Here is a 16,686-nt window from a genome sequence, read left to right as displayed (position 1 = left end):
AAAAAGTCCATCCATGCGTTTTTGTTTTATTGTTTTTTCTTTTAACTTTTCAGAGTTGTGGAAAACTTCTGATTCTGGTGAAAGCCGGGGGATTTCAGTGGGAATTAGCATTACATTGATCGGAACAGAATCCGCTTCCGTGGGGCGGGGAGGGCTTCTCTCTCACACACAGGGGGCTTTATTTCCATTGTTTCCCCCCCGGCTCCCCTTCGCTCTGTCACATGCGCACAAACAGTCGCATCCTTAAAGCCGCTCGCAGGCGCTACACGCAGTGAACCTGATCTTTACCTCCCTTTGTCTCCTGTGTCACTGGGCACTCCTTGCCCGACCCACATGATAGCGCCTTTCCCAGGACCCTTGCTTCCTGCTTTCACCCCGTTCCCATGACAACTAAGCCCAAAATGGGGCAGAGCCTCCGCTATCAGCCAGACTTGTCAGAAAGAGCGGCAGTGGGAACCAGCCCCTCGCTATCTCCTTCTAGTTCCTCCTGAAAGTCTTTAAAGTGTCAGCGGCGTTTCCCCTCAGCTAGCAGCACACGCCTACCGTCCTCCCTCTTCATCATGCATACTGTACACACACACACACGCACACACATGCACTTACACACACACACTTGCATAGTTGTGACAACACACTCACGGTGAGATAGCTGCTTCTGGCTGAATTGCAAAAACACAAAATCTTATAAAGTATTTCTGGTCTAGATTCTTGGGCAAATATTTTAGTACACTTAAAATAAGACAAAACTAGATCATAGGTAACTTTTCCACTAGATATAGGAGCTTTTTTTACATCAATAAGTCCTTAAATTTGATGAAAAAGTGCTAGTTTCTGTAGCAGATTATTTCACTTATAACATGGGAAAAATGTCTTATTATAAGTGAAATAATCTGCCAGTGGAACCAGTACCTTTTCAGAAACACCTTCAAAGCCAGTTCCTGTTCCTTCTTTTCCTTTACTCTTTTTAGGAATCCATGTGTTTTTGATGGTCCCTGTGTTGGCTGTCTCCCATCTCCACGAGCGTACAGGCATCGGGGTCGGGGTGTGAAAGTTAACCTGGGACACTTCCACATCTTTCCTGCATGCCTGTTTGTTTTCCTCTCTCTCTCTGCGTATACGCTCCAACATGTGTGTGTCGTTACTCTTTTTTTTCCCCCCTTTTCGTTCTTTTCCCTCCAGGTTTCGTCCATATGTGATCAAAACTGGCCGCGTTCTGTCATACAGAGTGCCCTCTTTTAATCTCCCCGTCTCTCCGCAGGAGAAGCCGTACAAATGCAGCGAGTGCAACAAGGCCTTCAGCCAGAAACGAGGGCTGGACGAGCACATGAGGACGCACACGGGAGAGAAACCCTTCCAGTGCGACGTGAGTGCAGACTGCCCGTCATTTTTCGAGTCCTCCCTGTTTTCGTCTCTGTTTGCTTTTTGTTTTTTTGAGAAATGTGACGGAGTTCTGGCACGAGGCCAGATGCGGAGCTCGGTTCGAGCCGGATAGGGATCTTGCCTCTCCGGAGGGGCAGAGTGAACAGATCTCATGTAAACACTTTGAGAGGATCAGAGGGATAAATTACCCTCTGCTTATAATACTGCAGAAGTAATAATTATTTGCAGAGACACGCAACAGAACTTCCTGTCAGTGTTTTGAAACTTCTATAATGTGAAACTTTGGGAAGGACTTAAAGATTTATCACAAAATGTTGTGATAATGATAAAAAGTGACAATAAGAAAAAGTTATTTAGGTCTTCATTAGAAAACCAGTCAGAAAAAAGTATGATTTATATCACTAAACTGCACATAGTAACTGCATTTAATTGTATTTTTCAAACTTGTTGATGTTGTCTTTGATCAAACGGTGGAGAAAATAGTAAAGCTAACAATCAACAAACAGTTTTTAACATCAGTAATTAGAATTTATTGTGACAAGGATAAATCAGAATTCCTATCACGATAAGAAATTTACCGCAATAAATGTTAAATGATACGATAAATTCCCACTGCCACCGAAACCTTATCACCGTTTGTGACATTTTTACAACCAAACCTTCAGGCTGAAAATCATCTCTACTAATCAGGTGAATATTCACCCAAACCCAAAAACGTTTTGCTAAGTTACTGAAACCAAAAACAACAATTCAGTTGTAGAAAAGCAGCTCTAAGAAATCGCTGGGCACAATTTCAGATAATTTGATAAAAATACTATTCTTGACGACGTGGCCGTGTGACTCTGAGCTCCTACCGCTGATTTACTCGTCAGCTCTGTGATGAACTACTTCTGCTTGGAGTCACATCTGAACAAGCACATGTTTTTTATCTTCAGTGTGACTAACAGTTTCCAAAAGACTCGGTTATCTCTGATATATATCACGGGTGAATTGGGGGGTTTTTTAGCTTTGAAATCTTAGAAAAGATGTTCCCTAAAACTCCAGAAGATGATTCTCCTAAGTAGCGTAGCTTTCCACGGCTAACTAGCGGAGCGGCTAAAGGCTAAATACCTGTAACGGCTTATGTTCTGGTTTCTTTAAGTAAGAACAAATAGTCTGAGCTAAAATATGACCAAATGTTGTTTACCTCGCTGAGACACTGGATTCTTGCTGTGCTTGTGGGATTACAATCGCCGTGCTTTGCAAAACTGCTCATGTCTCCTGAACGTTTTCACATTGAGTAACGTTAAAACCACGGACTTCATTGTATTTAATGGGATTCTAGGTGATGGACCAAGGAAAAGTGGTGGATGAGTATTCAGCCCTTAAAGTCAATGCAAGACCAACGTTTGCTGCATCTTCTAGTCTTATTTTCATTGTTGGGTGTGGAATTCTTCTTTCTGCATTCAGCATTACGTCTTTTGGTCTCTCACATGAAATCCCAGTAAAATACATGATAGGTCAAGGTTTTAATGTGGTAAATGTGTGGAAAAGTTCAATGGTATGAACAGTTTGGGGGCTAAGGTTAGATGACTAACAACAGTGGTGTTCAGCGTTGATGTTAATGGAGATAGTTACTGTTTATGAGATCTGGAGAGTTTTCCCTCATTGAAAGAGCATCAAAGAAGACCTTTGAAGGCTTGGTCTTCTTTCAGTTGGCTCCACCATATGAAATTTTGCAAACGGCCTTGCCAAAGACACTTATCCACTATCCAAACACATTTCCAAAACTTCCCTAATGGGTTTGGGTTACAAATCAGCAAGCGAGTAACCGAAGCCAGTAAAACCTTAAAACATCTGATTCTTCTGAATATTGAGGGTTTTTTAAGACTTCTGAACCAAAATTAGAAAACCAGAAATTGTTGCAATAGCAGGGAACAGTTTGCTCAGATGCAGTTATCTCGTTTCACTGAGATGCTAAACAGCAGGTCGTCAACAGGAAGTTAATTTCCACATTTCCCTAGCTTGATATTTGTGGAGAAAAACGTGGATCTGAAAAAAATGTTTATCCATCCGTTCATGCGGCTCATTGTGAACTTTTCACACTGCAAGAACACAAAACCTTTTTCCAAGTTTGTTTGGTCTAGTTTCGAGTGCCAATATCTTTAGTACACGTGAAATAAGACAAAACTAACTTACAAGTAACTTTTCAGCAAGAAATGACAACATATTTATGTCAATAAATCCTTCGTATTGATGAAAAAGTACTTAAGTGTACATAATAAGTACATAATAATCTGCCAGTGGAAATACATTACAGGGTAACACTTTATTTGAAGGGGGTTGAATAAGACTGTCATGACACTGTCATAAACATGAATAAGCCTTCATGAATATTTATGACTGTTGTCATAAAGCATCATTCGGTAAATTGTGACACTTTTAATACAAAGTTGACATTATTCAAAATGTCTTTGTTATGACATCTTGACATTAACCAGGAAATCATTACTGTTTAAATTTTACCTTTAATAACATAAAGTTACCTAATTTTTAAAGTGCAATCAGTGATAGTTTTAGAACAAATTTATATCTGTAATGATTTCTTGGTTAATGTCAAGTTGTCATAACGAAGACATTTTGAATAATGTCAACTTTGTATTAAAAGTGTCATAATTTACCCAATGACGCTTTATGACAACAGTCATTCATGAAGACTTATTCATGTTCATGACAGGTGTTATGTCATGTTAATGAAAGTGTCATGTCAGTCTTATTCACCCCCCCTTCAAATAAAGTGTTACCCATTACAAAAACACAAAATATTACCAGATATTTGTATCTTCTTTCTAGTGAAACAAGACACTAGAAGTTTAGTTGAGTTTAGTTCATTTGAAATAAGACTAAACTTGATGAGAAAGCTTTATGTCCTTTGGCAGATTGTTTCATTTATAACAAGACATTTTTCCCATAAGTGAAAAAAGTAGTAGTGGAACTGATGTTTATAAAAATAATAATATTCAGGAATTATTTTCTAACCTCTTCATATCTTGATGAAAAGCTACTTGTTAGTTAGTCTTATTTCAAGTGTACTAAGATATTTGCACTAAAAACTACACAAAAAAATACTTGGTAAGATTTAGTTTTTGGTTTTTTTTTGCAGATGTGTTCCACCTCTTTTTTGTGTCTTTTGGTCTTTTATTTCTGTACAATATACAGCAGAAAACATAGAAAGTGTGTGTTTTTATTAATGATCCACCATCAGCAGAAGGTGGAGACTGCAGTTCCTGAATAAACATATCAAATTTAAGACCCAGAAAGCTTTAAAGCAGAAACTCCATCCACCCAGAGACTCATCTGCAGCTTTATTTAAATGTCATAAAATCAGCGTCCCACTCACTGACAATTAAGCATCACCACAAAGGCTCCCTCCTGCCCCCCCCTAAAGATATCAAACACTCATCTGGCTTCTTTTTTCTCCAGCCTCAAAAGAGATATTTCCATGTCATTAATCTGATCCTAAGAACCAGTGGAATAACAGAAATGACATTTGGATTTTATTAAAGGAGACGGTTTATGTTCGAGTCAGACAGAAAGGGATCGCACGCTCCCAAGACGCACTTTATGGACGTGAAAACAGAGCCTGCGGATTCTGCAAAAACTACCGAAACATTGTCAAGGCTCTTTGCTCATCAGCTTCCTGTCACCGTTAAAAAGTAAAAATAGCCCGCCAACGCTGGGTCTGCTATGCGGATTGTCGAGCTGCATTTAGCAACAGCCAGGTAACACGTCGATGTAGATATCCGATGTGATCCGCTTTGCTATCAGAGTGGCTGTTTAATGCCGCAGAGCCACAGATGTGTGCTGTCTGACTCTCCAAATGTAATTCGCAGATGGGAGCCGAGGACGCATGCTGAGATTCTCCCAGCTTTATGTCAAAACGGTATTCCGGCCAATGCTGGATTATCCTGATTGATACGGGGGGGGAGCGAGGGGAGCGCGAGGAGTCATCAGTGTAAAATGACTTATTTAGGATAAATGTTGAAGTGCTGTACAATCTCTCCCATCCCTGAAGGGTGTGGAAGGAGGGGAGTTCTCATACTTTATGTCTTCTTTATAAATGAGCCTGTGTCACTGTTATGAAGCCAAACCTCACTGTCAGCCAAAGAACTCAGCAAGTGGAAGCACAAAAGTTTTCTAACCCTTGAACTGCTTCATAATTTGTTTCCAACTCAGTGTGATTTAATGAGGATTTTACACAACAGACCAACAGAGGGGAACAAAACTGTAGTGGAAATAAACAGCTCACATGATACAGATGACATCTGTCTGAAGTTGTTCCTTCACCTTCTTCAAATGAAACTAAATTGGTGTCAAGTGTTTGTGCTGCAAACATTTTCATTGGTGCCGCAATCATTTCAAAGATATTAATAAATGCTTCCAAGGGTCATCAAAGGTCAACCAGCCACTCCACATTGACAAAGTTGTATTAAACATTGTGTCAATCAACAGTGCTGCTTTTGTGCTGGTTTGTGCTGAAAAAAACAAACAAAAAACAAATAGTTCCTCTATCATTTTAAAGATATCTCTATGTTTCCAGAGGTCATCAAAGGTCAGCTGACCCAGCTACTTTTACAAAACCAAATAAACACGGCGTCCATCAACCGTGCTGGTTTTGTTCAGCAGCAGTTTAATTTGTGCCGCCATCATTTTAAAGATATTAGTAAATGTTTCCAGCAGCCATTAAAGCTCAACAGGCCAATCCACATTTACAAATTCAAATTAAATATGGTGTCAATCAGCAGTGCTGCGTTTGAGCAGCAAAAACTTTAGTTTGTGCCGCTGTCATTTTTAAGACTAAAAAAAGAAAAAGTTTCCAGAGGTCATCAGAGGTCAACCTGTCCTCCTTTGTAGCGCTAGTTTATTGACACCAAACATGCTTCCTTCTGTAAATGTGGGGGAGCTGGTGGACCTTTGATGACCTCTGGAAACATTTATCGATATCTTTCAAAGGGTGGCGGCACAAAGAACAAATGTTGCTGCACAAACGTTGACACGGATTTTGTTTAATCTGTTTTTGTTTAAATAAAATCAAGTGCAGAAAGATTGTCTGTAAATCACCTCATTAGTTAAACTAAGTCACTTGTGTCTAATGTAATCTCAGCGTAAATCCAGCAGCTTTATATTAATCTGAGGCTTAATGTAAAACATACCTAAAATTAACTAAGAAACATTGAGGCAGGAAGGTTGAAGAAATGTAACAACTGCACCAAAGTACAGGAAAGATATAAAATCTGAATAAAATAAAACGACGAAGAGAAAAGAAAACATAAAAGTCACAACAGAAAAGTCACAGTGTCAGACCTCACTTGAATGCCAACAAAAAAAAAGTTTTAAGAAGCGATTTGAAACGACCCAGACTGTGGGCAGATCTAATCTGAAGGGTATCTTATTCCAGAGGATGGGAGCAACAACGGAGGAAGGACGACTTCCTTTGCTCTTAAGTCGAGGGACGTTTAATAGCAACTGGTTGAGTCCAGCTGTGACTTTAAAAATGATCGTTAAGGATGCTCTCCTTCCAGTCTGACCGACGTGCAAAGAAAACGGGCAAACTGGAGGATGTAACACAAACACGTCGAACTTTTACCATTTTTACCTCTAACCGTCTTTCAGAATCCAGCGTCTGTTTGTGTTGATCTGTCACGTAAAATTCCAATAAAATCTAAAGAAACTCCTGATGTAAAGTGACAGCATGCAAAAACATTCAAGGGATACGAGTACTTCTGCAAAGTGGTAGTTCTTCTAGCTCTTCAGTTTGCTTCTGTCATGACCCCTATCAGCCCACATTTGTCCTGTGTTGCAGGTGTGTGACCTCTCCTTCAGCTTGAAGAAGATGCTCAGCAGACACAAGCTGACCCACAACCCCAACCGGCCCATGGCGGAGTGCCAGCTCTGCCACAAGAAGTTCACTCGGAACGACTACCTCAAGGTCCACATGGAGAACGTCCACGGCGAGACGGAGAGCTAAAGCCAATTACAGGAGCACAAGCGAGATCCCCGAGATAAAACCCCGTCTCGCGTTTTACGCACCCGTAAAGTACGAACATGTAGAGATGAACAGATAGCTGGAGTTATTGGCATTACCGATAGAGCCATGTAAGAATATGGGAAACATTAAGGCAGGCATGTGGAAACTGAAAGTTTCTGCCCCCCCTCCGCCTCCTCCCTCAAGTCCTTCTTCGTCATCCTGTTTCCGCATTATTTTTAATATTCGAACAAACAGATTCCCATATGTTATATATGCCTCGGGAGCCGCTGTGTCTGCTCCCAGGAATGTCTTGCATTTCACGTCAAATCCTTCCGACCTCTTGTTCTTTGTACGGTTTCAACCAGAGCTCGTTGTAACCTCGACGTACTTTTGTGGCCAGCAGCCAAGTTCTGAAGGAAACCAGTGAGCCGATTCCCTTTGGGTTCCCTCTCCTGGTTTTATTTGCATCCGTTCACAGTGCCTTTTGTTAAAAGTGACACCTGCTCTTAGGGGGCGTCCAGACCTCCTTCGGATCTATGCCTTTAATTTCTGGAGCTTACTGTACACGCGATGGAGCCGGACCAGTGAAAGCAGGAAGTAGCTGTGCGATCTGCACCGACTCACAACTTTCAGCTTTTGTTTACGTAAAACCCAGAAAGTAGAAACAAGCTTTCATCAGTCAGATCTGCAGCTTTGTTGTTCTGGATCTACTTTACTCTTTCACTTTTTTAAGGGGGGTTAAAGTTCGATCCATGTTTGACATAAAGGGTTTTTGGGAAAGCATTCGCAGCCCTGGAACTTTTCCTTTTCTTTTCAGTTTTTTTTTTTTTTTGTGTGTTACAACTGCAAGCATCAGTGCATTTTAGTGGGATTTTTTTGGAGTTAGACAAACACAAAGTAGCACAGAACTTTGAACGGTGTTTTTCTTTTACAAAAGGAAAGTCTGAATAGCACTGCAAAAACACAAAACCTTAACAAGTAATTTTGTTTCTAATGCAGATGTCTTAGTGTACGTGACATAAGAGAAAATCAACTTACAAGTAATTTTTCAACAAGACTTAGGAGCTTGCTTTAAGTCAACAATTCCTTAATATTGATGAAAAAGTTCTGGTACGACTGGCAGATTATTTCACTTGTCAAATGGGAAAAATGTCTTGCAATTGAAATAATCTGCCAATGTAACAAGAACTTTTTCATCAATATTGACTTAAAACAAGCTCCTATATCTTGCTGAAAAGTTACTTGTAAGTTAGTTTTGTCTTATGCCAAGTGTGCTAAGATATTTGCACCAGAAGCTGGACCAAAAATACTTTTGCATTTCCACCGTGTAGATTTCAATTTTCCTCCATTACACAAGTTCACCGTCTTCCGCGTGTTGCTTTTTGCCAAACTTTTATTGGAACTTCTCATGATTTTCTTTCATCAGTGGGTTTTTTTCTTCTCTGTCTTACTCAAGGCTCAGATTTGTTTTGGGGGGGAACGCAACTAAAGATCCTGTCAACAGATTAGTTTTTTTTTTTTCCACTGATATAGCGCAACAAATTTCCGAGGACCAAAAGAACAGCTGTGTGTCTGCTTAGTTTAAATAGCACTTTGGTTAACTATTCATCAATTAGTTGTACTGGATTTTATTTAGAGGAATCAGAATAAGGGTGGCTGAACGCTAACGTACTTAACTCCCTGTTCAGATTCTCGCTGTAACGGTTTGCAAACCCTAAACTCGTCCAGTCTGTTTAATGGTTCTATTTTGTTTTGGTCTAACACATGAGGTTTGCTGTCATGATGTTTATGGGGTGTGAATACTTTAGGAAGGTACTCTTTGTTCTCTGTTTTCAGCAGAATCTGCCTTTTGAACTCTGTCATTAGTGTAAGATGAATGGACTCCGAGTTCAAAAGAAGTTTTTTCGCCACATATTTGTGGACAAACCAGCTTCCTAAAAACGGAACTAAAGAAGAACCAAAGTTTTTGTTTATGTTCATTAGACTCTTTAATCTCTCTTCATGTGTAAGTCGCCCAAGATGTTGTGCCTTATAAAATGTTTACATGCTTTTCTGTTAATCCTTGTTCAATACAGTTTCTTTTTTTTTTTTATGTTTCAGGAGCGTTTTCTTCTTCTCCTCCTTCTTCTTCTTCTTTTCCCAATGCTATTCCGGCTTCCTCCTTCCTTCCTTGTTCGGCGTCCTCATGATTAATCCAGCTGTTTGTGCTGCATCTGGAAAATGTGAATTGTCACTTCACACTTTTTGTGTTTTCAGATGTTATGAAACCTCATCACCTACCAAAACGTCCATTTCTCCCCCACTTACTCTAATTACGTGTTTGTGAACTGTTGACACTGAGGGGGGAAAAAGAAAAAATCGGCTTTGAGAGTTGATTAAAAGCGTTCATTTCTCGTTAATCTAACCCCTATTCTTAGTTTGGCAGTCTGACGGGAGTGGAGGCTAATTAAGGCTCTTTTTTTTCCCTCCTCTCTTTCTGAGGCCACAGTCACCACTCGCCTGATCTGTAAAGCCACACACTAAAGAGCGCCTCTGATGGTTTCCTCTCTGTGGATGCGGAGACTCTTTCTCACGTCCATCCCCCAGCTCCTTTCGGTATCTCCACGCTGAAATCTGTGAGATTCTCACGAGCGGCGGGGAGAAGCTGTTCTCATCATTAGGCCTGGTCGTTCATGCTTAATAAATCTTGCCGTGTGTGCTCGCTCTTGGCTTCCTGAAAACATCTAACTGCTACAGCATGTTTCGGTGTGTGTTTTCTAGTGTGACTGTTTGCTCAGCAATTAACTCATTTCTGCCTCTCATGTTCAATTACATCCGCGCTTATGAGCCAGAAACAAAAGCCGCAGGACGTCTCCGGCGTTCATGCCAGGAACACGGTTGGCTCTCCGCGTTCCCTTGGAGTTGGGTTGACCGCATGGCAGTGAAGGGCGCGGCCTGGCGACCGGGCCTCTGCCCGCTTGTGCCACCAACCTACTGCTCTCTAGTAAAGAGGGCTCCGGTCCAGACTGATGCACTTTCAATCTCAAAAGTAGCATTTTATGCTGCAGAAGCAGGGAATTGGTTAGTAATGGATCCCATTTCGATGCTATGTGGGACTAAATGTGAGGAAAGGAAGTTTGTGCAACGAGTCCTGTTGCATGAATACATGTGGTGCTCATCATGCACCACCATGACATTAGAATAAAATAATTAGGAGACACCATGAAATGTTCAGTAGCCTCCAAAGAAATATTTAGTTATCAATAGCTGCATTTTCATTACGAATGTGCGCAAAACTTTTTCTATCTTCCGCTAATGTCGAAAAACCACAACTTAGCAATTGTGGACTTTCCATCATCCACAAAAAGCAAATAAAAGGTTGTGTCGTTGTCTTCGTGGATTGTGCCGGTGACAACATCTGGTTGTTGATCATGTGACTCGTGTGATGCAAAAAAAAAGTGTTTCCATGGCAATTTTGCAAAATAAAACAATTTTTATATGATCAAAACTTTTTATCAATAAACAAGTTGTTTTTTTTTTGTTTTTTTTTTTAATTGATGTGTCTTAATTAAGCAAATCTATTTTCGAAACGTCAAATCACGCTGTTATATGTTCTCTGGAAAAGAAGGAGATTCAGTTTCAGGTGAATGCCAAATTTTCTGCTATTGTTTTCTGGCTGTGGAATAAGTTACGACGCCCTAATCTTTAATTCTAGTTTTACCACCTTTGAGTGAAATAACTTCAGTGAGGATCTTTTCATACCTGTCTGCCAGTCTGTGACATGTCTGAGGAAAATTTCCCAGAGTTTTGGATTGTTTTTGGATGAGAAACAATGTGTGGTGTAGCCGTCCTCTGGTTCTCAAATGTCCTGAAGCAGCAAAAGCACCACGTTAGTGCAGACTGCCTTGATTAGGCTGATGAGCTTCACCTGTGCTTGAAGTCATACAAACATTTACAGACAACTGAAGAGACCACAGAGAGGAGACACAGTATTTGTGTTTTGGAAGAAAACCATCTTTAGCTAAACCGCAAATGTTTTTACCTTCAGGAAAACCCACATTTTAAATCGAACTCTACTGATCACCGTCGATTAGGCTGGCTGTCCAGTGAGGCACTGGATGGAGCTGTTGGGCCAACCAGGTCAGATGTTGTTTTCAGGATGACGAAGTCAATAGATGTCAAGGTGAGCTAACCACACCATTGTTTTCTCTTTCCTCCCTAGACCAGTTCACGTAGCCGTCATTACAATTCTGTTCGTTTTCACACACACAGGAAGTTAAATGTAATGTCTGCTGGCGTTATTCTAACCACATATAACACAAAAAGACCATTATAGAGAGTCCACTAACTTTCACGTGTTTGGCATCCCAGGGTTACAAAATTCAACTCATAAATAACACAATAATAATGCTATTTGCTGTCAATCTAAGCTATTCAAAAGCCTAACTCTCATCAGCATGCTGGATGCTTGAAACTCAAAAGCTAGACTTTGACTTTTTTCACACCTGACAGTCCTGTAGACTCTGTTCGTTCGGGGAACAAAATTGCAACTTTTGTTAGACTTCTAACTGGTGCGGTTCAGTTTCGCACTGCACTGTGTCAAATAAACCAAACCCTTTGAAAAGCCTGTTCCTCCTCTCGCCTGTGGTTCCTTCAAGAACCACTGAAGGAAACGACACAAAAACCGGAGAAGAACAGCTCAGCTTCCTTCTTCACAAAATGTAAACAAAAATGGAATATTGTCATGTTTTGGGGTTGTAGGATTTCTCTTTTGACTTTGTGAGAAAGACCACAAGCTATTTCTCCCACTGGCGTGTTTGTTTTGGTTGTATTTACCCAGAGTTCCCTGCGCTATGGATACATTTGAACTGCGCCAGAGTTCACTTCAACCGACCGAGACCACAGCTCACTTTTTTTGGCGTTCACACTAACAAACCGGACTTTCTAGGCAGACGAACTAGAGTTCAATTAAAGCAGGCTAACCACGGCTGGTGTGAATACACCCTTAATTTCCAAGAGTTAAATACTTTGATCAAAATACACATGGACTAGAGCAGCAGTGCATCTTCCACACAATGTTCACAAACACGACAGGACTTCATGTTTCTCCAAAACCCATTGATTTTCTAATGTTTAGACCTGAATTGTGTGTTTTTTTTCCATTCACCAGCAAGCATATCCTGATGTAACTATGCGACAGCAGCTTAAGGCAGAGAATGTTTCTCCTGCCGTTAAATCCACAGTAGATATCCCAAGGTGTGAATGTTAGCTTAGCAGCATTAGCCTTCTCATTCTCAGTGTCCCATTGTTCATTTCAGTCTCTCCTTTCTTAAACCCATGTGTGCATCCCGGCCTGCATGTGTCTCTTCTATCGTGATGGGTGTATCATGCCAAGGCTCCCAGTCAATGTGTTTCTAATTACATGTTTTTACTGGAAGCCCCGGTTTCCTGTGTTGCCTCCCCGTTTGTGAGTGCGGGCCAGACTGGGCTCCGACCAGCGTCCGCGGAGGCGAACGCCGGCCCCGCCCACCGCGCAGGAGTATCATTACCACGCCAGTCCGGGTTTCTGGTGAGCCACTGTCACGTTAGGAATTGCCCAGACACGCTTGTCTGACCCCTGTGTTTGCCCGGCGTTGCGGGGCAACAGGTAGGTTTCCCCCCAGACGGACCGGAGTGATGTGGAATGTGTGCCCAGCGTGGAGCGCCATGTCGAAGGATTTCAATAATGTGGGACAGGGTGTGTTTGGGTATTCTGGGCTTTCACCTTCTTTTTTTTTTTTTTTGCACTGACAGACATTCTGCCAAAAGCCTTACTTTTGGACCTAAAAAAACAAAACAAACAACCTCTGACTGATAAATAGGCAATGATAAAATGTCTGAGACCAAACCGGGGGCGGGGGGGAATCCCTCATCTGTAGATAAACATTAATTCTCCCTGCAAATAGCCCCCTGCGCTCTCTTTTGGTGACTTCACAAAGATTGTTCTTATCTGATCTGATCTTCAGACTGCACTTCAGGCCAAAACAGCAAAGGAATTAGGTTAGGTAGACAGAGATTATTTAATTAGGAGGAAATTGGGAGAGGAACTATCATCAGACAGCAGCTAGGTGCTGCCCACCCTGACTTCAATCACAGCCTATCGGGTTTCTTTGCAGCTTGTTTCTGCTGCCTCTCTGTGGCTAAAAAAATCTGTAATTACTACATACATATACATGTTCGTGATGAGATTTATAACCATATATTTAGGGTGTTTTATAATAGTGTAACACTGTGGGATGGGGTAACGGCATGCAGTGTTTATGGCACCTCTGTCAAATCAACACAGTTTCCACACCTGCTTATGAGAACAAAACTTTTTATCTTTGTAAAACATTGATTATTAGACACTTAGAAATACTGAAAATGTCTCCTTTAGTTTTTCAGACCTTAAGACAGAAAGCAAATGCACCTATGTCTTCTAACTGCAGTGCCTTCACTTTATTGTACTATTGGGATTTCATGCACTACCAGCACGAAGTGATGCATAGTTGTGAATTTGGAGAAAAATAACTAATGGTTTTCAAAAACTGTGAGAAACAGAAATCTGAAATATTTCGAAAAGTCCGCTTTGCTTCAATAACATTAACTTGCAAAGACATGTGACGAGGTGAGAGGTTGACTTTCTGTCAGAGAAACGATGCTAAACACGCAGACAGAGCTGCAGTGGAATGGTTCAGATTAAAGCGTCTTTATGTGTTGAAACGGCTCAATCAAAGATCTTCATCCAGTTGTGAATCTGTGGCGAGGCTTGAAAGTTGATTGTCTTTGCAGAAAAAGTCTGTAGATGTGCAAAACTGCTGCACATGCCATAAAGAACCTTTTAACAAATGTAGCCAGAGGAGAAAAAGAAAAACTTTGACTTCAGAGAAAAGTAAACAAAGAAAATACAAAATTCAATAACTTTTTGACTTTTGCCAAAGCTGCCTGTGATGAGCTGCCAGAAACTGAACCCTGTTTTTTTGTGTTTTTTTTATTACTCTACATTTAAATAATACTGAACAAACCTGCAGCTAGCATCGCTTTTCTTGTTCTTTCCATGTAGGGATTTGTTTTTCAGGTGAGCGGTGACGACGGAGTCGACTCTACAGGTCTAGTCAAAACATCAGTGCAAATGTGGTGAAAGATCAGACGCAATTCCTATTTTTTTTTTCCTCATTTGTCAGACAGTTGCTCATCCTCCCCTCCTCTGCTCCCCATCCCATCCTCTATTATTGTCTTAGCCCCCATAATCTTTGGGGGGTTGGGGGGACCTGTGTTACATGCCACAGCACAAATGACACCAAACTCCCGCTGGGTTGGAGAATCAGGACGGAAAGACCAGGGAGAACACAGACAGCGTGAACTCAGATGAGGATTCTCTCTGAACACACTCGAGAGCAGGAGGATTAAGTCATTAGGCGGCTTTTAAAAAAACCAACAAAACACACGAAACAAATCAAATACGCAAAAAAAACCTTTCGGTACCTGTTTTTAATCAGGCGCCATCGTCGTATTTGGACCAGCAGGCGTCCAGTCTCTGGAAGCGAACAGAGCCAGTGACATAACATTGGCCTTATTGTCGCCCCCCCCCCCACCCCCTCCGCCCCGTTCCACCCCGCCCCGCTCATGCTGCATTTCTGTTTTAAATTTCTGCAGCACGCCTTAAAATCGAGTCCCGGGGAAACCGTACACCGCCACCGGCGCCTGTTTCCTGTCAGAGCGCCGGGAGAAAGCAGCAACACTGGGATGCACACCTTTCATGTGCTGATTTGGGTTTCGGTCCAGTGAACAAACACACACATGCAGCCAAACTCGCACAAGGATGCAAACTTCATTGAAAAAAAGAGAGAGAGCGCGAGAGAGAGAGAGAGGCTTCCAGTGTCTGTTGGCCCTCCTGAAAAGTGTTTGGTGGGATCATGGTGTGTGTGTGTGTGGGGGGGGGGGGGGGTTCTGTCTGGGCCCTGTGAATCGGCCACACACACACACCCATAGCTGCACATGTATAAGGCAGACATGCTCAGAATGATAATCTCTGGATGCAGGGATGTGATGCGAGGGGAAGCGCCTGTTTGTCAGAACAGCTGCTGAGGCCAGAGCGCATCCATCTTCCACAGGAAGTTATTGCTCAAACAAACGTAGTGAATCTATTGTTGTTGGCCTGCTGACCGTGACACCGTCTGTCTGCCTCCCTGCTCTCACATGCAGTAAACAACGAGCGCTCACTCTCGCTTCCTCTCGTTAACAGGAAGCGCAGCGTGGACAGACGATCGAGGTCTCCAGAATAATAGACGGCCCAACACTCCCACACACCCGTTTAGGTTCAGCGCTGGATAAACACAGTTTTGAGGATGGCTGGATGGATGGATGGATGGATGGATGGATGGATGGATGGATGGATGCGTGCTCGCTTTCGCACACTGTTGTTTTGGAAGCAGCCTGTGGAATTGCATAGAATTAAATTGGTTCTGATTACAACTCTTAAGCGAGGCAGAAGCAGATTTCACTCTTGGATTCCTGAGGTCTGTAATCTGAAGGGAAGAGTCGGGCGCGCTGAGGCACGAGGTGTGTCCCTTTCTGCTCAGCCACAGAAATGTGAGGAAAAGCTAGAAGGCAGCCGCAGAAGGGTGAGGTGAATTCACACAGATATTAATGGAATACCGACTTCTTGTTTGGTTGGTTGTGTTCATTTATTTTGTACATTTCGTGCAGTCAGGAAGAACTCGTGTACAGTTCCATAGTCGCATACTGGCTGGGAGCTGCGGCGGTATGTACCGTTACTTTTATTAAAAAAAAAAGTTTTCTACATATTTGTTTCAAACTGTAGCCGTGTTGTGACCGCATTATATGAGAGAGATAATCTGCAAAAAAATCAAGTTCCCCTTCCTCGTAGTGCTGTACTTTGATGCTTTTAATACATTGGAGCTCTTTTCACAACCAGAGGGAACCTGATGGTAGAGCAGTGGCCCATGGTGTCACCCTGCAGTAGGGCTGTAGTGATACAATAATCTCACGATGCGATATGATACACGATATTCTGCTCACGATACAATTCAACACACTTTTGCAATTTTCTGAAAGATTTTAGAGGGACAGAGTGATTTTGGTGACATTTTGTGACTGTTTTAGAGTTGGATTGAATTAATTTAACTGAAAACTAATTAAAAGCACCAACTACACAATACCTGGCTCTGGTTGGACATGGACACAGACTTAAAGTCGACCGCTGGACAAAATGAATCAAAGAAGTGGTGAGAAAACATGTTTCTTTTAATTGAAACAGTACCCACTGTAGCTTACATGCA

The 16,686-nt window shown here is 41.8% G+C and overlaps 1 protein-coding gene across 1 annotated transcript in view; it reads left to right on the top strand.

Moving 5' to 3' along the window:
- Positions 1–10,874, top strand: part of prdm5 (PR domain containing 5) — a 53,079-nt gene extending 42,205 nt beyond the window's left edge. Inside the window, exons 15-16 of the mRNA XM_014992937.2 lie at positions 1,259–1,363; positions 7,223–10,874. Of these exons, the coding sequence (XP_014848423.1) occupies positions 1,259–1,363; positions 7,223–7,387 (270 nt within the window). The 3' untranslated portion in view covers positions 7,388–10,874. The remainder of the gene's footprint in view (positions 1–1,258; positions 1,364–7,222) is intronic.
- The last annotated feature ends 5,812 nt before the right edge of the window (positions 10,875–16,686 follow it).

This window comes from Poecilia mexicana, unplaced genomic scaffold (genome assembly GCF_051168715.1).
Source record: "Poecilia mexicana isolate PSO_F unplaced genomic scaffold, ASM5116871v1 scaffold_4, whole genome shotgun sequence".
Classification (NCBI taxonomy): Eukaryota; Metazoa; Chordata; class Actinopteri; order Cyprinodontiformes; family Poeciliidae; genus Poecilia; species Poecilia mexicana.
The sequence above is the reverse complement of the archived record's forward strand: the minus strand, read 5'-3'. Positions and strand labels throughout refer to the sequence as shown.